The 24,583-nt window shown below is 38.5% G+C and overlaps 1 protein-coding gene and 1 long non-coding RNA gene across 5 annotated transcripts in view; one reads left to right on the top strand and one right to left on the bottom strand.

The window, feature by feature from the left end:
- Window positions 1–24,583, bottom strand: part of TES (testin LIM domain protein) — a 41,731-nt gene that overhangs the window by 12,691 nt on the left and 4,457 nt on the right. The window contains exon 2 of the mRNA XM_029918251.1: window positions 4,228–4,313. Within this exon, the coding sequence (XP_029774111.1) occupies window positions 4,228–4,313 (86 nt within the window). The remainder of the gene's footprint in view (window positions 1–4,227; window positions 4,314–24,583) is intronic.
- On the top strand, window positions 13,531–23,350 carry LOC115280022. Of its 4 annotated transcripts, none has more exons than XR_003903616.1 (4): window positions 13,531–13,758; window positions 17,169–17,247; window positions 17,326–17,461; window positions 23,230–23,350. It is a non-coding gene; the product is annotated as an uncharacterized LOC115280022 (long non-coding RNA). The 4 variants fall into 4 exon arrangements; XR_003903613.1 differs by having other exon boundaries at window positions 17,329–17,461; XR_003903617.1 differs by lacking the exon at window positions 17,169–17,247.

Below are 24,583 nucleotides of genomic sequence, written 5' to 3' on the forward strand. Positions count from 1 at the left end.
TAAACTTGAAATCTTGGGTTTGCATCTTAACATTTCATAAATTTTCTTAGCTCTAAATATTACTTGACAGTGTGTCCAGGAGATAGTAGCTCTTATTTGGTTAAGTATCAGGCATCCTCATCCTTTTATTTTTGCCTAGTCTTGTAATTATTGATAGAGTGAAGAAAGAAAGTACTCACAGCTAAAGCATCGTTGTCCAAAAAGACATATATGTCACAAAAGCACCACACCGCAGAGAAAAGTGCCTGGTGCAGTCCAAAGTTCACTGGTCATGAGCGTGTAAACATGGGTTCTAGTTTCTGTTCTGCTGTCGAGACGGTGATGAGGAAGGTTTTAGCAAGCTTTGAGTCCAAATTCTAGCTCCGCCATCTATAAGCCTTGTCTTTGGTAAGTCATTTAATTTCCCTGAGTTCCCATTCCCTAAATGGGAATACTATCACTTATCCCAAAGGGTATTATGAAGATTAGTTACAAACAGGTTATGTCAAGTGCTATGATAAGCAGAATTTTAAGACGAACCCTGTGACCCGCATTCTCTCATGATTACCTTACTATGGTATGGTAAAGGAAATTATCCGGGGTGCCAAGTCTCATCACACAATTCCTTAAAAAACCTAAGGTTTCTCTGGCTGGGAGCAGAAGAGGAAGTCAAAAAGATTTAAGGCACAGAAAGGATTCCAAGCACTGTTACTGACACTGAAGACAGAGGTGGCCATGTGCCAAGGAATGTGAGTGGCTTCTAGAAGCTGGGAAGAGCCCTTGATTGACAGCCAGCAAAGAAACAGGGATCTAATGCCTACAACCACAAGGAAATGAAGGAAATGAATTCTACCAACATCACAAATGAGCCTGGAAGCAGATTCTTCCCCCAATTTCAAGATTAGACCTCAATCTGGCCAAAACCTTGATTTCAGCCTCTTGAAATCCTATGCAGAGAATCCAGCTGAGCCTGCCTTGACTTCTGACCTAAAGTGTAAATGGATGTTTAGTCAATTAATAGGTATTGTTTTAACCTGCTCATTTGGAGTAATTTGTGCAGCAATAGAAAATCATTACAAGTAGTCATTAGCATGTGGCACATAGGAAATGTTTATAAATTATATTTCTTATTAATAACTAATAGGCTCAAACAAGCCATTTTAATTTCCTTGGGTTTTATGTCATTGATCTATATAAAATGAGGTTTGGCTAACTAAGTTCCAAGTTTCACTCTAAACTTCCATAAGTCTAAGACTTTATTTCTAGTTTTTTATAACTGCTGTGACACACCTTGACAGTCAATCATGCCTACTGGATCTCTTCCATTCGCTCTCCAAATCCATTCTGCACCCTTCTGCCTGGTACCCTAGGTCATCCTCCAGGAGGCTGACCCCTAAGGACTGCAGCAGTGGGCTACCTTGTCCCCAGCAATGGAAGATGCCAACAGGAAATCTGGATGATGAAGAATAGTGAGGTCTTATTTATTTCCTGGCTCCCTACAAATATACAAGGTGCTAAGGCCAAAAATGACCGTTTACTTGGGGGTATGGAGAAGTAGGGAAGAAGGTGGCAAGGACTGAATTGTGTACCCTCAAATTCATATGTTGAAGCTCTAACCCTCAGTGTGATTATTTTTGTAGATAGCGCTTTTAGCAGATAAAGTTAAATGAGGTCATAAGAGTAGGGTCCTAATCTGATAGGACTGGTGGCTTTACAAGAAGAGGAGAAGATACCTTTCTCTCTCCATTTGCATGCACAGAGAAAAGGACATGTGAGGACACAGGGAGAATCTGGCTGTCTGCAAATTAGGTTGGTTTCTTACCAGAACCCAACCATGCTGAAACTGGACTTTTAGACTTGTGGCCTCCAGAACTAGAAGACAATAAATTTCTGTTGTTTAAGCCACCCAGTCTGCGGTATTTTGCTATGGAAGCCCAAGTTAATACTGGGAGCAAGGAAGAGTTCTCAGAGGTAATGCTTGACAGACTTGAAGAATAGAAAGCATTTTTCCAGCTGATGGAAACATACAAAAAAACACAAATTTCAGGGAGCAGCATATATTCCAGCAATTGAAAGAGAGGGTACTTGGAAGAGAAGTGGGAGAGAAGACTGGACAAGTAAGCAGGATTAGATGTTGAGGTTTTAAGCCAAAGATTTGGCCTAAAGGTTAGAGCCTCGTGGAAAAGTGATGAAGGTTCTTAAGCTATTGGGAAGTACACACTAATATCCATTTTCAAGACCATTCTTGTGGCTGAATGGAAGTCAGACTGGTAAAACGTGGAGAATAATGTAACTCTGATTTTCACAATGTACCCCATGAAGCCCTTAGGGTCCTAGAAGTCAAGGGCTGTCATGAAGATAGAGGAGGAAGTGAAGTGGACAGGATCCTGTGGCCTGGGCCCAAACCTGGGATCTTCATTACACTCCAGGCAACCAGCCTTGTATATTTTACTTCAAAGACTGTACTGAAAATGACTATCTGGAGGTCAGAGGCACCTGCCCGCCAGCCTTCCAGCTGTGGTGTGAAATAGTCAGCGAATTATCAAGAATTCTGAGAGAGAAATGTCTCTGGATTCATGCCAGGAAGAAGACAGCTTTAGTAAGTAATACCATCTGGATGAAGTATATAAACCCAAGCTAGGCTGGAGGCTGTGGCAAAACCATAGTCTTTTATGGCTCTTAACAGATTCTCAGAATATATCAAGATAAGTAAATGAAAAAATTAAAATTAAAAAGTGATTTTCATGCCACAGAAATCTGCTCTTCTCTTTTTTTAAATCTGAAAAATCTCAGATTATCGTGATCTGCAATAAAAAAATAATGTACCACAAACAAGAGTTACTCTAAGATAACCTTCTGCTTTAGAGAAAAGATTCTATCACTTAGGAATGAACTTTAAAAATCTCATTAGTTTTTGGCAACTGTATGATCAACCTAAAAAGATTTTTTAAGATTGCCCAGCAGAGGGCAGTGCAACTCTCTCCACAGCCCACTGAGCACAGCTGAATGGTGTGCACATTAGGAGCTGAAATACTCTAGTCCATGAAACCTGTTTTGTGTCTAGTGACTTAACTTTTCCAAACCACCACAGACATGTTGCCTAACTTCTCTGTCCCCTAAAAAGGTGGTACAGGGAAGATCCATGAAAGTCTTGTAATTAAAAAACTCCCTGAAAAATTTTATCTCCTTACAAAGAACTGTACCGTCATTTCTGTGCAGGCTGAAGTTTCTATCACCTTCGCGGTTTAAAATAACTATCATTGTTTCCTAAAACTTGCCAAATAAACTAGCTTTTAAAAGAACCTAATATCTCAAATTTTATTTGTTTACATTCTCCTTTAACTTACATTGTACACAGTCCCAATAGCTGATGTAATTTTTTATTCTGGGGAGTTTTGTATGGAAATATGCAGCACAGAAGTGGTTCTCACGTGCTATTTATTCTAACAAGGCATCCGACATCCTAATAATGTATAGTTGGTCACTTTAACTTTTTTCTCCTTACAATAATGCGCTGATTCTAATTTGAACAGACTTAGATCAACTACCACTAGAGTCTTGACAGCTATTGATGAACAGCATTTACATTCTTCATAAGAACAGGCTTAAAATACTGAGTTTTAGGTTTATATAACATACACTATTACTTTAAAATAAGTTTAAATTTAAAATACTTTAAATAAGACCTACACAAAATTCACATCTTTGACCCACCAACATTTGTCCTCCATATACTTGAACTCGATACAAGTCAATGATAACAATGAATTATTTTTTTAATTCAAGTCTTATAGCTAAAAATTTTGAAGATTAGATTCTAGTCTATGTCCTGTCAACCAGTACATGAATGCTTAAGCAATCATATTTATTGTTTAATGCAAATATATAGATAAGATGTACAAAGTTACCAATTTTTAAGAAAAGAATTATAATTAATAAACAGTCCTAGAAGATTACCATAAACTTATCTGCTGCTCAGAAGAAAGACATATTAAGTATTCTAGACTCATGGGAAATCTGAAGGGCAGCAAATGACTCCAAATACAGTTACTATGGTCCAATTAGCTCAGTCACACGTAATGGTAGGAGACAGAATAGCTTTATTTTTTATTTGTTTCTTAGAAAAGAATATGACAGATCTACAACTTAACAACCATGCTAGAGAATTTATAAGAGATCTCCACTGTCTGAGGAAGAAGTGCCGAAGGACAGAAATCACTGATGTGGTTGTCGTTTTCAAAACATTACCTCCAGAAGTGTAGTTCGAACCCTTCACATTTTTCTTTGCATTTTAAACAGGGAGCTCCAAATCCTTGCTCATGACCTAAGCCCATCTGTTAAGTAGAAAACAATGTATGTTACAGCATTTCTTAAAAATCTAAAAAATTCAATACACTGCACTTCTAATTCTACTTACCACTCCTGTTTTTTTTAAACATTTCCTTAAAATTTAAATTCAAGTTAGCTAACACATAACAATAATATTATGTTATCATTAGTAATAATGATTTCAGGAATAGAATTTAGTGATTCATCACTATATAAGTGATACAGCACCCAGTGCTTATCCCAACAAGTGTCCTCCTTAATGCCTGTCACCCATTTAGCCCATCCCCCCACCCAATACCCCTCCCAGCAACTGTTTGTTCTCTGTATTTAAGAGTCTCTTAAGGTTTGTCTTCCTCCCTGATTTTATCTTATTTTTGCTTCCCTTTCCCTATATTCATCTTTTTGTTTCTTAAATTCCACATATGACCACTACTGTTGATAGAACTTTCAAACAAATCTTTTATGAGTATCACATTGTTTGGTCAAAGATGACACTTAGATATGGATATGGGGACTTCAAACACCTCCCAACACACCTTGTATTCTTATTGCTTTATCCACGAAAGGAAAAGCATCAGAAAACAACTGTTTAGAGGACTACAAATACTGCAAGTTGCAAAAAGTCATGAATTTATCTCCTTGGTCACTAAATGCCCTGTATGCAATAGGAACAGGGAGCAGTTAAAGAGCCGGAGCTTGGAAAGCAAGCCTATCCCCAAATGACATATTTTATAGCAAACAAGGAATATAAAAAATTTTAGCAATTAAGATTCAAATAATTTTACTTAATTTATTATTTAGTATTCATTTATTTTATTAACATATATCCATTTTATTCATTTACATATTTATTATGTTCAAAATATTATTTAAAGTATAATAGCAATCACAAACATATTGAATGCAAGGAATAGAGGTAAGCACTTATCAAAATCTTAAAATATCTCATAAGCAATATTATTCTCTATTTTAGAGATGAAAACTGAAAGTCAGAAAGGCTACACAACTTGCTTAAGATCAATGTGTAAATAAATGGTAGAGAAGTGATCTGAGTCCAGGTCTTTCTGACACAAAAGTCTGTGCATTTACGCCTGGAGAGGGTATAGAGGGGACGTACTACTGCCCTATTTCCAGCAACTATTTTTTAAATCACATTAAACAACAATCCTTGGGAACTTGCTGAGACATGACTTAATACACAGAAGAGGAAGGGGTACAGATGAGGGAAGGACGCAAGAAGGCAATATAAACTCTTTTACCCAACTATTGATATTAGAGTAAAGATCGGCCCACTTTGTATCAGCCCATCGGCAAATCACCAGCGACCAGGCAACTATGTTTTAAATATCACATCAGTGACTCCCGACAAATTTGTTAGCACCTAGTGCCTGGGGTAAGAGTCCAAGCTGGACAAATAATAGATTTTCTACCAGGGCACCCTTTTGTAACTTTACCAAGTTCTGCTTTTGCTATGCAATCTAAACCACACTGTAGTTTGTTCCTTGAAAGATCAGTCTGACCATGTTCTGAAGTTTAGATGAAGCTCTTCCTTTTTTTCCAGAAGAAAATGACCACATCCTCTTACCATAATGAAGGTCTACCCAGCTGCTCAGGGGAACCCACATTATTTTTAAGTCAGACCATCTCAAACATACTCTCCAAAGGTGATAAAAATCTGTCCAGTATTAATTAAACTTCATCACCTTTGCCATGTCCCCATTACCAATTTTCAAAAGATGTTAAAATTATATAGTTTAATACTAGATGACACTTCTTATTATTTTTTTAAGGAATTAAATTGTTTCCTCATCACTAGTGATCATAGCTCATAGTACAGAAACAAAATGGGTTAAGTAAAAGAGAGAGAGGAACCAGTTATTTGAGTTTTCTGGTCTTTTGTAGGAATGTAATTAAAGAATTTTCTCCATTACGATATCCAGACTAAAATGAACTGCAATCTAAAAAAGTGTATTCTTTTTCAAGCTCTTTCAAGTTTTCCATTACAGGAGAGTTAACAATCCTGAGTCCACCTGGTATATGGATTTCCTTCATACTGCGTTCCGTTCATCTCCTGCCAAATTCTGATCCCAAATGAAAATTAAGATGACGTTATTAAGGTTTAATCACATAGCCAGGCTCAAATCAGCTGCTTCTAAACTCTCTTGTGTATCATTCACAGTAAGAAATACAACTTATCTCGTGACAGATATATGCACACACGTATGAGATTAAGGTAATATTAAATTCTTACCTGCCTTCAAATCTGAATCACCCTGTCTGGGCAACACTGGCCTTAATAAAATACTGCAAGCATACTGGAAAAATACCATCTTGTTTTCTAATTCTGAATGAAACTTGGAAGCTAGAACCCCACTAGGTCAGCAGAGGTTTGACACTAAGGCCCAGTGTCAGCATTGGAAAGGGCCTAAGTGCTTCCTTCCTTCCTACCTGCTTTTTAACTTCTTAAAATAGTTATTAGTTTATCTATTAGAATTATTAGAACTGGTGATGTGTCATGAACATGTCTTTTAAAGTGGCCCATGTGCTCTTATTACTGGGCAGGCCTGGGCGTCCTCCGGTGCAAGAGGCCAGGAAAGGAAGGTCAAGAGGAGAGCAGTTCTGCTACCGGTTGTGCAGCTAAGTCACCAGCGTGCTGGCCTCACCCCCATGTGTGGCAGGCGCTCCACGGTGCCTCAGTGGAGCATCTGTGCGGCTTCCAAAGATTTCCTGACCCATCTCTGTTTCAAGGGCCAGGACTACAAGTGACTGAGAGCTCTAGATCGGGAACATACGAATCCGTCAGGAAGGTTGGGAGGGGTGTTTTGAACAAATATTGCTTGAACTGCACTGCAAGGATGAGCAGCTCCTGGCTCGGAGGGGAGGAGGACGGAGCACATTCAAGGTAAGGGGACAGTTATGCAAAGGCCGGTGGCAAAAGCGGGCATTGTTAGAGCAGGGACACCTCAGAGCACTGGAAAGGTGATAGGACCAGACTTGCAACAGGCTAAGTGGGGTTTTGTTTTCCCCTTCGCTTTTCCCAAGGGAAAAATAATCTTCCGAGGATGAGAATGGTAAGGAAGAAGCACTAGAGAAATACAGTGGATGGGGAGTCAGGGAGCAAGAGTACCCCTCAAGCTCTGCTGGCCAAGCCACAGAAGGGACGCCTCAGAGCGGTTAGGACACCGACTCGGAAAGAAGCAGTAATCTGAGAAAAGGGCTCTGCAGCCTGCCCGGAGAGCTCAGCAAGCACCGCTCGCTCCCTTGTTCTCCCACCCACACTGGCTTGCCGGAGGGCCAACTAACAACTAGGTCTCCATATAGGTTCCTCCTAGCTCGGTTTATGACCACCTGAAGAGTGTCCCTCCCGCCCCTACACACACACACACACACACACACACACACACACACACACACACACACACTTTCAGCTTCCCCAAATGCTCAGACACAAGGAGTGAGGGGACTCTGAAAGTATCACAGAAAGGGAACAGGAACATGAAAGAGAGTGGCATGAGATCACGGCAGTATGATACACTGTCCTGCCATAATTCAATGAAAGCAGTTCTAATAAAAAATAAACACACAAAGAAAAAGAAGCTAGCTTTCAAAACCGTTCTTCGCAGCTAACATGATTAAGAAGAGTTTCAGGCTGGGAATGGACTTGTTTTCCTAGAGAGATTTCGTGAAAAGAAATTATTTTTATAGCTATGAATATATAGGTGTAAAACTTAAATCTCCTTGATATCCAGCCATGATGCTCTCTAACCCATGCCACTTACTGGGTGAGAACTTCTTCCATATTCTTACCCTCGTTATAAACCTGTTCGGATAAAAATGAACAGTGCCACTAATAACAAAGAAATGTGGCTCACACTCTAGTGTGTGCCTAATTCCACATCTAGAATGCAAGGTGTTCTCTAATCCTGTGAAATCCAATTTATGTGATAAAATTGCAGCAGAGCAGACATATCTCTACCGGTATGAGGCAAATTTCTTCTGTTTCTGTTGCTGCCACAAGTTAGGCATCTAGGCATCTGGTATCCTTCCCTTCACAAGTCAAATGTTTATCACATGAAGGCAAGTGTACTAATTCCACTCTATAGTAAAAGGAGTTTCAGAGCCAGAGCCACGTCAGACAGTTTCTTAGGGCCCCAATCGCAGACCTTTTTGGGCAGAGGTCACAGAAGCTGAGATTCCCCAACTCTTCCAATGCTAGGGCCTGCAACTTCATCTGCCCTAAGGGCTCAGCCAATTTCTCTCCTTCCTTCACTTCTGTGTTGAGGATTCCCTGAAATGCAGGACCCAGGACTCTTCTGCCTAGACTTCTCTCCCATTTACTCTCAGCACAGGCTTCACCTTCTGGTTAGCATCCTTCCTTCCTCAAGAGCCTTGGCTGTTACTCTCAGACATCCAGATCTTATAGGTTATTCTCTGCCCAAGCAGCTGGGCTTGAGAGTTCTTAGTGAGGGGTAAGAACAGAGAAGGTGTTACTTAATGGTACCCAGAGGTCCTGCAGGGGAGGGAGGGAGGGAGTGGTACAGGGGAAGGGGGGCCCAGAAAGTGCTGGCAACCTGGCTGTTTAGAAAGTGAAGTCCAGATCTCTGGACTAATATAAACACCAAGATATGTGTGCTCATAGGTAATATGTTGTGAGAATTAGTCATCCCAGGTATTAAGGAAATGATCAAGAACGTCTTGGCCAAACAAAGAACAGTGAAAATGTAGAAAGAGCACTCAAGGGAGTTGGATGACTGTGATCTGGTCCCCAGGTGTCACTGCCAGGCCCAGGGATTTCAGAAGCCATTTTTCTTCTCTGAGTTTCTTCATGTGGATAATGAAGGGATTGAGTTAGATCAAATCTAACCAACTTTTTAATTCTAAAATTATGATTGTAAATCATGTTTCAGATTAAACTTACCTGAGTTTGTTATTCGGCACAGTCATCTGCTCAATATCTAAACGCTAAACAGACAGTAGTCACTTGAGAAAGCTAACAGATTATTGCCTCTTATAGGTCAGAGTCATTTGGAATTCAGTTTGGAGGAGTTGTTTATATAGGAAACAAAAAAAAAGTTAAGTTCTGAGAGCAGAAATGCAGTTCTGTTGCATGTAATCGTTTTAGCAGCAAATGTGATATGGTATTCCCTGCAGAATCAACACTTGGTGCTTAAAAACACATGTTTTTCATAAGCACACAGGTCCCAAAAGCTCTCTATTTACTTCATATAATTTTAGTAACACATTCTGGCCAGCATCAATATCAGGACATGACAGATTAATTTTTCTTCTTCAGTATCCAAAAAAACAGATCCTTTGGATTGACTATATTTGGAAAAGCTATGGTCAGGCTTTAGGAATACCTATCAAAGTCATTTAAAAAAAATAAAAAATGACTATACTATTTATGCTGGAATACTAGTCCTAGACGAATAAGATTTTTAAGATATCCTTAACTACATACAGGCTCCAGATCTGAACTTACATTATCATGATCTGTGCCTCCAAACACCCCTTGTCCCTTGCTTCGTATTCTAGGGTAAGAAATGGGATCAATTTCTCTGTATTCATTATTTCAGGTAACCAGATAGGTTGGCAACATTTCAAGTGACCCTTCTGACCCAAGAAAGGGTATTGCATGTCAGATGTTTTAAAGGAAAAGGAAAGAAGGGTAGGGAACATCTGGTATTTCAAGCATGGTCTGAGTTGATTTGGAGATAATTTGAATCTGGAAGATATTATGCAGTATTCAGGGTGAGATCATCTGATTCATGCTGTTTTCATAACCAAATATCTCTCTGGAGCAAAGAATCATATGTGGTTACTAAACAAGCAAGTGTTACTAAGACTTCTTTAATCATTTTGGAATGAAGCAGACCCAGGTAGATTATATGAAAATACATAAATTCTCTCTCTGTGTACATTTACATGTCTATTTACCTACCTATCACATATATATATATACATACATACATATATTCATATTACATTCTTAAAGAAGCATCTTAGATCTTGTTCATACAAATGAATATTCTGAACAAAGGAACTGCATTTCCAAAAAAAAATAATAATTTCTCTCAGCACATAGCTCTTTTAGAAAACTGGTGTGATCTGTGAAGTTCTCCCCACCTGAATCAATCCATTTAGATTAATTTGTGGCACAAAAACTTAAATTGTTTTCCATTTTTTGTTCCTTGGCTGCTTTCCAATCTCTGTCGACAATTGCAATTCCCACCTCCTCCCCCCAGAAAAAGGCTAGGTTACACAGAAGACCAGAGTTAAATATAAAAATAGAGGTATCCTTCAACTTTTATATAGTTTGGCAAATTTCTTAGACGAGAATACAAAGAGATAATTTATTACAATTAAGAGCTACTATTAATCATTTCTAATAAAATTGCTATATCTTTTTCTTTCCTTACAAGAACAAAAACTTAGCATCTCTCACTGAAGTCTGAAATTCATAAGAGGAAGAATGAAGAGTCATCACGACTCAACAGGTCACACAAACTGGGCCCCAGAGTCCTCCTCGTCTCTCTCGCCGTGCTTACTGCGCTCCAAGTCTTGCTGGTCTGTCCTCTAAGAATGACATGGTTTGCTCCCTCACCTCCACTCCACGGCTCAATGTGCAAACTTCTGTTATGTCAACCTGGGACCACACTCTCCTAGCTGACTGCTCCCTTTGATGGCATCCTATTGCCACTCTCAAAATTATTTTAATAAAACCTAAAGACGATCACAGCATTCCCCTTGTTAGATGTTTTTAATGAGCTCAGTGAACTCCACATGCCTTAGCATAGCAGAGAAGGTCATTTTCAACCTACACCTCCCTCGCAAACCTCTGCCTCCAGGGAAGCTTTTCCATTTGCTGATCTCATTCCCTTTCCCCTCTATCTGGCAAAATCCTTCTTTCTTTAGACTCAATCCAAACATCAGTTACTGTGTGATGCCCTTCTTAGACTATTCTCAGCCAAGTTCTAAATTCCCATCAGTCTATTATTTAGTCCCTTTCTACTACACTATGACTATTTACACATCAGTTTACCCCATTAGACTACAAGTTTCTTGTTCATATTTACATTCATGATGCTTGTCACAGAGGCTGAGCTTGACAGAAATGCCAGAAAGTTTTATTTATTTATTTATTTAACATTTGTATTAATTATCTAATGACCTTTAACATGATACTTTTACTCCAGGAACTCCCATTGCTTTTCAAAAAAAAATAATAAAAAATTAAAAGAAGAAAAAGAAACAACCTCTGGTACGGGTGGTTTTTTTCAGGCATGGTTCTAAGATTTTTACATGGATCATCTCATTTTATCCTCACTACAAACCTATGAAAGTCTGAAGCATATTAGTTATGATCTGCATTTTCATACAGTTGAAAAAGCTGGGGCTGAGAATTGTTAACTTACCCCAGGTCAGTTACACTGCAGAATGCCCTTTCTTAACCACTAATGCCTAAATGTGGGTCATGAACATGGAAAGATCTTGGATTAGATAAAGAGTAAATTAGTTTTTTGAAAATAGAAAGAAATAGAATTTTTAACTTGACTCCAAGGATTGTAGCTCAAGAATAGAATAATCAATTAACGGTCTTTAGCTGTCAATAGCACTTACACAGAAGCAAATGGGAATAAAAGTCTTCATTGTAGATTCTAGAATTCACTTCCACATTCCTTCAGTTTTTCAGTGCCATAACTTTCAAAGCCTGAGCCCTACATGAATCTATATCATAAAATCCACTGTAAGCCAAATGAACTGACATCTTTTTGTTCACACACAGTAGTAAACCGTCAGATTATTGTATTAGGAAAAAAGGAAACAAGTGATCTTTCAGCCTAAATAATTTATAACAAATATAATACATTCTATTCTGGAGGCACTGTGTCAATCTTCCTGGAACTTTAACAAATTAAATAGATAACTCCCACTCAATCTGTCCCTACATTTCTTAAGGCAATACAATATCAAGTAAGTGACCCAGAGACTGTCACCAAGGCAATTTGTCTACTTTCAGTCTGAGATGAAGCAGATTACCTAAAACATATATACAACTTCAATAAATATGCTACATTTTTGACAAGATCAGAAGTAGATCCTGCTGCTTTTTTCTACAAATCAATTACGAATTTTAGTTCTGGTATGATACCTTGAAACATTTCTAATTATAGTTTTAATGAGCACTAGTGGTTCTGATGGTGGTATTTATACCTCCATCACCACCATTTAAGATGTTACTACTTCCAGGCACAATACATGCACCATCTCATTTAATTCACAAGACAACCTATGGGAAAGGATTATCTTCCCAATTTCACACATGAGGAAACTGGGACTTGGACAGATTGGGAATTTGTCTAAGACTGCCCAGCTAGCAAGTGGCAGAACAGAGATCTGAATCTTAGCAATGATCACTGCAAACCCTGAGCTCTTAACTACAAAGTCATCATTTTTTCTTCTCCAAAAAGAGAATTTGAAGGCAAATAATAATTTAAATGAGTAATCTTCCATGTCTATAACTTCTCTGGAACAATAGGTTTTCATCTCAAATACCGCCTATTTGTCACTAGCCAGGAGTTTCTCCTTCTTAGACAAATGTGAGACTGATTACAAGGAACCTGAACGTCTGCACTCCAGCTGCACTAACACTGCAGGCCCTGAGGTAATTATTCACACATGCAAGAGGACCCTCAAAAGAATAGGGTGTAAGTTGAGGAAAATCTCCAGGATCCTAATGCAAAATAGGTTCCTTCCAGTGTTATAACAAGAGAGAATGTTTTAAAAGAAACAATAAATCCAAAATATATTTATTTCACCCCCTGGAAAAAATAAAAAATAAAAAATAAAAGAAACAGTGAAATACAAATGAACAAATTAAATCCTAAACTTGAAAGATCTTTATTCAAAATATGTAGACTTATCATTAGTACTGGAAATTATTTGCTATGTCATATATTTATACATCATATAAAAGATTCCATATAGTGCCCTAGGGTAATATAATAAGGCAAAAACTGAAATAATACTTTTCATGTTTTTGAAATCACTAAATTTCTACATTTATAATGGAAAATTTCTGTATTGGTTACAAATTACCCCCAAAAGTTAGGGGCTGAAAATAAACATTTATGATCTCACAGTCAGCCAGCTGGGAGGGGCTTAATGAGGTGTACTGGCTCAGGGCCTCTTCCCACATTGCAGTCAGGGGTCAGCCAGGGATGCAGTCATCACAAAGCTTGACTGGGGTCAAGACACACTTTTAAGCTGTCTCATAGGGGTGCCTCATGACATGGCAGCTGGTTTTTCCCAGGTCAAGTGCTGCCAGAGAGAGTTAGAGCACCCAAGATGGAAGCTGTGGCCTTTAATCTTGGAAGGGACATAGCATCACTTCTGTCATGTTACACTCTTTGGCAGCAACTGACTAGGTCCAGCCCACTCAATGGGAAGGTAATAGACGAGAGTATGAAATCTAGGAGGTGGGAATCGATGGTGGCCATCTTAGAAGCTGCCTTCCACAACTTCTTTTCTGTTTTGACTTTAAATCCAAAGACTAAGAGATCTGTGATGAGACAGACATATTACAAAGTGAAGGGATATAGAGTGTGCTTATCTACCATTCTTGTCTTTATTTTTTTTTTCCATTTCAATATTTAAATGTCTCTTCACTCAAACAGGCATAGTAAGACAAAGCTTTGCTCCTTCCTTAAAAATATTCTTATTCCTCTCAGTCTGCTAGCTGTTTACTCAGTCAGGCTCAGGGAACAGTCTTCCAGAAGATAGAGTAGAATATGATTTTTAGTCCCTAAGTCTTATTTTCCATCAATCTCAGCAAATATACACATTTGTGTAATACATATATACACGTATATTTCTTGTGTTTTAGAACACAATCATAAAATAAAATACAAAATATCAGGTTTGATTAGCAAGACCTTTTCAATATTATATTTAAGACAAAAAATTAGCTATTTTTATAATATGCCATAGTCCTCCTTAATGAACAATTAAAAATGGAAGAAAGATGGCACCAAGAGTGACTTTGCAATTTATTCCAACTCTGGAATTCCCTGAAAATATTTGGAAAACTTCCAATTATCCAGAATGGTCTTGGAGAGAGGGTGGGGCTTATTGTTTCTTTATCATCTGTATCTTTTGAGAGCTACTTCATTTATGTTTTTTACTGATTTTCAAAAAATAGGTTATATTAAAATATATGTATAAATGAAAATTTTAAAAATGGAAAAAAGATTTATATAAACTTATTTTATTACATAAATCTATCTGGTGATGGAATTAAGTAAAAATATATATATAAAGCCCTTCTTTGTTATGCAAATCACTTGGTTCCAATTAGGTAATATTTATAGTAAGCAGTTCCTAACTGTTTTTCTAGTACTGCTTACCTATTCAAACCTAATGTATCCTCATTGTTTTACTATGGAAAAAATAATTTAGATTTTTAAAAATGTCTACACTTATTTTAGGTAAGCACGTTATTTAAAAATGTATTGTCTTTTCAATTTATGCTGGTTCCTTATAAACATGTTTCAAACTGACAACTATCAAATTATCTCTATTCTATTGCTTAAAGGAAGTTGCTTGAAATATTCACCAATAGACTATCTCCTCTGTAGACTCTACTCAAAAAAGGCCTTCTCAATCTGTTACTTTGAGAAAGACAATGCTGGCTAAAAAAATGTCACAATTAACAGGTTATGACTGCGGCTGAAATGGTTTCTTTTTTTTTTTTTAATGTTTATTTTTGAGAGAGAGAGAATGTAAGCAGGGGAGCGCCAGAGAGGGAGGGAGACACAGAAACTGAAGCAGGCTCCAGGCTCTGAGCTGTCAGCACAAAGCCCAACGTGGGGCTCGAACTCACGAACCATGAGATCATACCCTGAGCCAAAGTTGGACCCTTAACCAACTGGGCCACCCAGGTGCCCCTGAAATGGTTTCTTAATAGGATTAGCTGAGCTCTGGCTTGCTGGAAGGTTTCTGCAATGGCATGTGCTTTTATACACAGCCCTCAAAGCTTCCCAATTATTAGCTATAAAAGGGATTTTAAAATCCTGAGTCCAAAAGGAATCTGTAATAGTCCCTTGAAAGAATTTAGATCACAACAGTCCTAGTTTGGTCTTACGTCACTACCGCAACAGCTGACTGTAAAAAGTATATCCCACACATGGCTGTATATTGAGAGGCCTTTATTAGGACTTTGTATATCCTAAAACTTGAATATTGGCATCATTTTTGCCAGGCCTAAAGGCTAGAGTATCATTTCTTTAGGAGTAACCTGCTATAATAACAGATAAGTGAGGGCGTGGGGAAGATGACTATGCACTTGTGGTATTTATTGCCACTAACTGCTTATCTAATCAGAGCACAGGCAGGAAGAGAGCAGTGCAGGTGTGTCCTCACAAAGCAGAGAATACAGGGCTCGTGGCACTGGCTGAGGGCGCCATTCCAGGAGGCCCAGGAAAGCCAAAGGATCCAAAGGGACATAGAGGGTAAAGCCCAGTGGAGAGAAGGCATAGAAAAGGCAACAAGGAGGGGGAGAGGGAGGATAAAAAGTACAAAATGACAGGCTTCTCATTTTCTACTTTTGCCCAGGATTGGCCTCAGGAGCCTGTAAAACAAAAACAGAGTCTAACAGCACAGATTGGGGGTCTTGGAACCTGAGAAAGGCAGGGAGAGATTCAGGAAACCCTAATTCCAGTTGCTTCACACTTATTTACTTATTGTCTAGCCTTTACATACCATCCCTTACTCTGAATGAATGAAAGAATTATGTTCATGTGGTGTTCTGTGTAAACATAAGAGCCTTAACTAATTAAAAAAATATTTTTTAATGTTTTATTCATTTTTGAGAGCAAATGAGACAGAGCATGAGCAGGGAAGGGGCAGAGAGGGGAGGAGGCACAGAATCTGATCAGGCTTCAAGCTCTGAGCTGTCAGCAGAGAGCCTGATGCAGGGCTCGAACTCACAGACTGCAAGATCATGACCTGAGCCGAAGTTGGATGCTTAACCGACTAAGCCAACCAGGCTCCCTGAGCCTTAACTAATTTTTGACCCATTGTTTTTCTTTTTTAAAAAATGTTTATTTATGTATTTTGAAGGAGAGAGTGAGAGTGATGTGCAGGGGAGGGGTTCGGGGTGGGGGAGAAAGAATCCCAAGCAGGCTGCATGCTGTCAGCACAGAGCCCATGGGGCTTGGTCCCACGACCATGAATCCATGACCAGAACAGAAATCAAGAAGAGTAACTTAACTGGCTGAGCCACTCAGGTGCCCCTGGCCCATTTTTTGATGTTTGATCTATTAGAGAAATTGTTTGATTCACATGCTTTTTGTTTTATAGTTAGACCACAGTTCAAAGATTTCTGCACTACAAAAGGTACACAGATATCATTTTAGATTTGTCTAGGGTTCAGGGGGAAAAGACCACTCTCAAAACATGTATATACCACTTTTTTACAATTAGGATCAAATGTCAGTTGCAGATGAATTTAAGTTTCCTTTATCTTGATAGAATAATTCGTAAAGAAATCAAAAGTAGATCTGACCAAATTAGAAACCGCCCATTCTCAAGTGACCAGTGATGTCAGGGAAGCTACGGGTCCTGATTCTTTTGTTTTCCACACATACAGAGTGATAAGAAGGTGACTCAGAGTGAGAAAAGCCTTCTCTAGTACCCTTCCCATAGCTTTCAGTGTGGGAGGCTGAGAAGACTTACAGTCTAACAATAGAGTGGGTGTAAATTATGACTGACTGCCTAACAGTACTTAAATATACTGGCTTAAAAGAACCATCTATTCCGTAGTTTATGATCATAATGTTCTGTGCTCATGGCTTTTCCAGTTTGGCACCTTGGACTGGGTTCAGCTGGATGGTTTTTCTAGTCTCAGCGAGGCTCACTGCATCTGCAGTCACTTTGCAGGTAAACTAGGGACAGCTGGCCTAGGGGAGCCTCAGCTGAGCTATTTCATCTGTTGCATGTGGTTTTTGATTCCCCCAGCAGGCTGGGTAGGCTACCTCCATGGTAGCAGCAAGGTTCCAAGCAAGCAGAAGCAGACAAGACAGGCCTTTTGATGTCCAAGTTTGGAGCACACACATCACCGCTACAATACTCTTTTGGCAGTCCAGAGTCAAAGGTAGGAAAATAGATTCCATTTCTTAATGGGACGTGTTGCAAAGTACTGTGACCATTTTTGCAAATTATCACAAAATCTCTGAGGAAGATTCTGTGTAGGAAAACGTAATACCTAGTATGGTAAATAAGTGCCCCCTTTTGAGAGCCTCATTAATATAGCTTTGAATCCTTCCTATAGTGACTAGCACATGACGCCTACTCAAGTAAGTAAGTACTAGGAACGATTTCTTAAAAAATCTTTACTTTTGGGGCTCCCGGGTGGCTCAGTTAAGCACCCAACTTCAGCTCAGGTCATGATTTCACAGCTTGTGAGTTTGAGTCCCACACTGGGCTCTGGGCAGGCAGCTCAGAGCCTGGAGCCTGTTTCAGATTCTGTGTCTCCCTCTCTCTCTTCCCCTCTTCCACTCACACCATCTCTGTCTCTCACAAAAATAAACATGATACATTTAAAAAAAAATTTAGTTTTATTGTAAAAATTAAAATCAAAATTTGAAATTAGAAAAAGGAAACAAACTAGATGCAATAATATAATACATCCCAATTATTGAACGTTAGGTATTTCTTTGTGTCCAACAAAGGACCAAGTATCAATAGTATCCTGAAAGCATGCTTTTGATGACATATCCAGGTGCCTGTTAAATGGCTTGAAGATTTATGCAAGGGTTTCTTCCTTCTTGATTGGATTTCTTGATAATGATCATGATACATCTATTTATTGTCCAGGCACCATACTTTGTGCTTTAAAATGTTCATCTCAATCATCCTTACACCCCTGTGAGACAGATAGTTGTAACCCATTTTCTGATCCAGATTCTGAGATTTAGAGCATTGTAAGTGCTTGTAAGTGCTGGGGCAAAGAGCTGAACCCAGGATTGTAAAACTGATAACTGCTGCAATTCCAGTTCTCCCAACATTTACTTATTGATGCCAAAGTCTACTTAACTAAAAACAAAAAAAAAACAAAAAAAAAAAACAAAAAAAACCCCCAACTGATCAGAGAACATTAACAACAATAATAATTAACACTGATTGGAGCACCTGGGTGGCTCCGTCAGTTTAGCATCCAACTTTGGCTCAGGTCGTGATCTCACAGTTCAAGCCCCGCATGGGGCTCTGTGCTGACAGCCAGAGCCTGGAGCCTGCTTTAGTTTCTGTGTCTCCCTCTCTCTCTCTCTGCCCCTCCTCTGTTTATGCTCTGTCTCTTAAAAATAAATAAACATTAAAAAAAAAAAGATGCTCTAAAAACCAAGTAAGGGATATTGCAAGGTTAATTTTCCTTTATAATTTTTCAGAAGAGCCTCTGAGCTTCTGAAAAATCAGTAGTCTGTGGTGCTGAGTAGACTGCTGATACATGAAATATCTTCAGGAAAGTATACATCAGACTTTAATATTCAACAGCCCCACTCTGGTATGTGTGGCAAGCTGAAGTAATGACCCCGATTCTTCATTCCCAGGTAGTAGAACTAAACATTCACACCCCTGCCATAGCCTCACAGTCACTAGGCTGGACTTTTCTCTTTGACTTTGGACATGACTGCTGTGGCCCAACCAGATGCTTAAAATGTATTCCTACAGTTGGGCATGCCCACTCCTGCTCTAGACTTTTGCTTAAGGTATTCCATGACCTAAGAAGAATGAAAGGTCTGTGGAGTCAGTGTGGTCCAGTGTGATCCAACCTGGAGCCAAATCCAGCCTGCACAAACTAGACCTCAGTGTAAAATTTCCTCCTGGGCTTCAAGAGATGGCATAGTGTAATAAATAAGAATCAGAGTTAGGACAGAGAAATAGATCCTTAGCAGTAGGCTCCCGCACTAGCTCAGTGACACATTTTCTCAGTTCAAACCTGTAAACTAGTGCAATTAGAAATCACTGTAGATCATGTACCTTGGCTTTATTTTAGAAGAGTCAAATTGAAAATGTTAATGTGTGACTATCAAAGGCTTACCGACTTTTCACAGCTGTGCTCCTTTGGTTCAGACTATTTATTCTTTCCGCAGCGCCTTCTGCAGTTAGTTTGAATGTTGTTTCCTCCATGAAATGCTCCCCAATCCACCCCATTCAAGTGAATTACTTCTGCTTGAGACTTCATACTAGTTTTCTGCATTCCTGTTATTGCAGCGCTACTCAAAAAACGTGGCAATCTGCGAAGTCTTCATATTAAGAAACAGAGTAAGCTATGAAGAATTATTAGCAATTTGACAGAAATTTTATGTCAGATGGCCTTAATAATGTAAAAAAATGTCTTAAATGTTTGTATATTTTTGAGAGACAAAGAGTGTGAGCAGGGGAGGGGCAGAGAGAGAGGGAGACACAGAATCCAAAGCAGGCTCCAGGCTCAGAGCTGTCAGCACAGAGCCCAACATGGGGCTCGAACTCATGAATCATGAGATCATGCTTTAAAGCAAAGTCAGATGCTTAGCCACTGAGCCACCCAGGTGTCGTTTCCCTTAATAATTTCTTAATCGGCCTTGTATTTGCCTTTTTTTCTTTTAGTAATTCATTTTTATGGTGTTTTCTTAAAAGTATTCATCCATGGGGTGCCTGGGTGGCTCAGCTGGTTAAGCGACTGGCTTTTAATCTCATGGGTTCATGAGACTGATCCCTGCATCAGGCTCTGCACTGACATCAGCAGAGCCTACTTGGGGTTCTCTCTCTCTCTCTCTCTCTCTCTCTCTCAAAAAAAATTAATAAACCTTTAAATAATATTGGCCCCTGATAGATTCACAGCGACAGCTATTTTCAGCAACACTGTGTTACAGCCATATTTCCTTCTATACAGCATGTACTTAGCTTACATAGCTGTCTCACAGATCAGTTTAGTTTGCCTATCTGCCTTCTTTTATCTACCAAAGCTGATACTACAGTGTTTTGGGGAATACAAAGCTCAACAGGTGATATTGATAGAAATGGAATTTACTTTTTGTAATCTTACATTTCAATTGCCCTTTTAAAATTCTCTATGAAAAACAAAGGGTAACTTCATTCTGTTTAACCTCCAGTTATTTTTACTGTAGTCCACTACCCCATAAAGGAAAAAAATATTCTTTACCGCTACTTTGTGACTCATTCTATCAACATTTTCAGATATTATACTCAGAGAAACAAAAATCCGCCTAACATACGTATGATCTTTTTGCAGTGAAACATGATGTCACTTGATCTTCAAACAAAGGAAGGGCGAATTCACTGTAACCACAGACTTATTAATGGAGCCAGCACCAAGGCATGTGTGCTGGGCTTTCAGCCTCCATTTTTGCGAGGCTCACTGTTGAGAAGAACCTATGCAACAGACAGCTGAAACCTCTTTTACAGTTTTGCATGGTGGGCAGTGTCACAATAATGAGCACAGGCTGAGCCACTTGTGATCTGAGGGTGATCCAGTATTTCAGAGATTGAACACCTGTACAGCAGTGGCCTTGCTGTCGTTTGGCAGGTGAGATCTCCACGGTCCGCACTGCCTGGCTTCTCATACAGCTTCCCCTTCAAGCCTTGCCCGAACCTGAGCAGCCCTGCATTCTTAGCAGAATGACTAAGGACCAGACAAATTGGAAATCTTACACTATGCTCTTCTTTTAAAAATATGGCCAGAATGAAAGCCATAATATCTGGAATCAACCAATTTTTTTTAAATTTTTTTTTAATGCTTTATTTATTTTTGATACAGAGACAGACAGAGCATGAGAGGGGGAGAGGCAGAGAGAGAAGGAGACAGAACCGGAAGCAGGCTCCAGGCTCTGAGCTAGCTGTCAGCACAGAGCCTGACACGGGGCTCGAACCCACAAACGTGAGATCTGACCTGAGCCGAAGCCGGAAACTTAACCGACTGAGCCACCCAGGAGCCCCAGGAATCAACCAATTTTTATACCTATGTACTCAGTGTGTTAGGAATGAAGAACCTTCCATATAGCACGTCCCTAAATATATGGCAGGGATTTCTTGTGATTCTTTTCTCTATTACCTCTGTTCTTTCCTAATATTTTTGTCAGAGACGATGAGTAGTGATTACAGTGGATGATTGAGAAGGAAGAAATAGAAAAGCAATTAAGTCATTTTAGGGTCACAGCATGAACTTGCATTAGAAAATTATAGTCATGCATACTTTTATCTCTCCAATTCCCCATTACTTAAGTAGGCAGTTGAGTAGGGAAAAAGCAGGTGAAACAACTCTAAATATGACTGGAGCTCTTTTACAGGAGCGTCAAAGACTAGAGCTGGATAACTGAAAAGCATAATTTTTAAATTTAATTCTCTAATAACAATGCTGAAGGCAAATTTTAATACATGATATTTACTCAATCATGTTGAGCAGAGCTGAGCTTGTCAGTTACCAAATTATTTTTTCTTAAAATCTTGAAAATCTATGAGGGTTTTTTTAATAGAATTTTTTTTTTATTGCTGAGGGGGAGCGAGAAAGAGAGAGATAGAGTATGAGTGGGGGAGGGAGGAGCAGAGAGAGAGGGAGACACAATGTAAAATAGGCCCCAGACTCTGCGCTGTCAGCTCAGAGCCTGATGCAGGGCTCAAACCCACAAGCTGTGAGATCATGACCTGAGCCAAAGTTGGACACTTAACCAACTGAGACACCCAGGCACCCCAATCTATGAGGTTTTGAAACCTGTTTTCAATTTGGCTAGTCTTCTCGGTTTTCTTTTCCTTGAAAAAGTTGATTTCATAATTCATAACTTATTTAATATTCTCTGAATGTCATCACCATGTTGAGAGCAAAATAGTTTCTTAGACGTACTGTGTATTAATGATCTAATGAATAGACTTAAAAAAAAATCATAGTTTCATGGCAGTAGTTACCAAACAAAGACACAACCAGAAAATACAACCCAGGAATGGCTCTTGTAAGGCATCTGTAACCAGGAAAAACTTAGTTTGTGTAACTTCATAGGCATAAAATTATAATTAATTATAGCATTGTCCATTCATGAGCTTTTTCATATTCTAACACATAAAAGCTGTTTTATCATTTATTTTCCATTTGCCAATAAGGTAAACAAAGAAGAATTCCTAATTACAAACTTTGCAAGACCAGGAACCAATACTAAGAATTACCACTAAAATTGCCCATTCGCTATTTAAGAAATCTACTCTACTGCTGACCTGTATGGAGTTCACTAAGGAGGATTATCCTAGTTGTGCTTTTTATCATTTATTTTATCATTTATTTTTTTGCTCTAACATTCCTTTAGATAGTGTAAATTCTGTGATATAAGGTACCTTATCTTTTCTGTTCATGCTATATACTCAGAGTCTAGAACAGTGCCTGACACATAAAGTACTCATAATTTTAAGATAAATCATCTTATTTTGGGAGGGATAACTTTTAAAGACAATAAAAAATCCATTATTTTTCACTTATCTTTAATTAAATATCAAGTAGATATATCATATCTAAAATTATTTGACCTATGGTAAAGAAGTTTATTATGCATTTGAAGCTTCATATTACACATTTAAATTAATTAAACTTAATGTATTAAAATATCTCATAAGTATTAAAAAGGTAAATTAAGTAAAAACAAGTTGAAAAATAGCTAAGATATAAAAAATTGTTTAATGTATAGGTTTCCTCATGGAATTCACAGAACTGCTTAAATATTATACACTATACTATTTTATTAAAATCACACATATTTATACTTGACTTTATCCTTGACTTGTGTGATTTTTAAGCACTGTGGAACTTTGTCTATTTGATAGGCTACTACTAATATTTATCAAAGTGAAAAAGAATCATAGTTCCCCTACTGATTTTTATAGATCCAGAAACTGAGATCCAAAGTGGCCAACATCACAAAACCTTGAGTGGACCACGATCTACTAACTCGGCTCGGAGTGATTTTATCAACATCACACTGATAAACATAAGTGAGAAAGCTGATGTACTACAGATCTTCCCATACATTATAGGGCATTACATATACTGGTACTTTCTATTTGCTTAATATACTGCAGTAATAGGGTATGTAAAAAATTTATATGCAAATTATCATGGGGCCAAACTGTATTCCTACTTAAAGTTCTCAGGAAAAAAGAACATAGGAAGGAGTCCTCTTCTGCCAATTTATCATTCTCTTTCTACCAAGTAGGCCCCTCAGAGTAACCCTTGTTGTTCTCTGATGGTCCATGAAGTTAATGCCATGCTCACAATGCTGGCATAATCCTAGAACTCAGGGAGAACCTCATGAAATAACTATTTGGTGTCTCCCATTGCTTATCCAAAGATTTTCTTGTATCCAGAACGGGAAATTTAAAACAATGACCACAACATTCTTAGCTATCTGGTCTGCTGTTCCAGCTGCACTCGGAGCACTTTGCTACTGGGGGACAGAAAGGTTTGCCCTGTGGTGCTGTGAGTAAGGCTTTCTATCACCTCAGGGGACTCAGCAGGAAGAATGGGTTCTTCTATAGCCCATCCCATGAGTGCCTCTATACAATTCTAGATGTCACTGAAATCTCAAAGCAGAGAGCCAAATGCAGGTTCCCTATTTTTCAAGGACCATATTAAGTAGCTAGGAGGAGAAGCTACTAGAAGTTGGAAGAATCCCGGAGGATACAGTCCAGAATATTACTGGTGCTTATAAAATTTCTTTGTCTGCAAAAGTCTCCGAGAAGGCCCTTTGCACAATACTTTTACTTTATTTAGGCTTTGTCTCTGTCCAAAGAAGGTCTATGACAAATTACACTATACAGCAAACATACAACATGGATGAAGTATAAATAAAATATAGAAAACCAGTTGGATGGTAATTTGATTGAAACAGAAGCCATTTCTTCCAAATAATTCCTTTAAACAAAAATGTTGAAATGTGTTTTAGGTTATTTTTCTTTTTATGTAAGGGTAATTCATTCAGCATATATTTAGCAAACAAGGCAAGGATATAAGAGGACTTGAGGGCTAGAGGGCTTGATGCAGGAGCATGAGTTCTGAAGACTGTAGTTCAAGGTCATAATTCGGTTTATCTGAAACTGCCATAACCTATCAAAGCCTGTTTCTTTATTCTTAAAATGAGGCTAATGTCTACTTCATAAGATTGCTTTAAACAGCAAACAAAGCTATACAAGTGGAAATACAGTAAGAATTCATTGCTCAAGAGGCTTGCAGTCTAGGTAA

Source organism: Suricata suricatta, chromosome 2 (genome assembly GCF_006229205.1).
Source record: "Suricata suricatta isolate VVHF042 chromosome 2, meerkat_22Aug2017_6uvM2_HiC, whole genome shotgun sequence".
NCBI lineage: Eukaryota > Metazoa > Chordata > Mammalia > Carnivora > Herpestidae > Suricata > Suricata suricatta.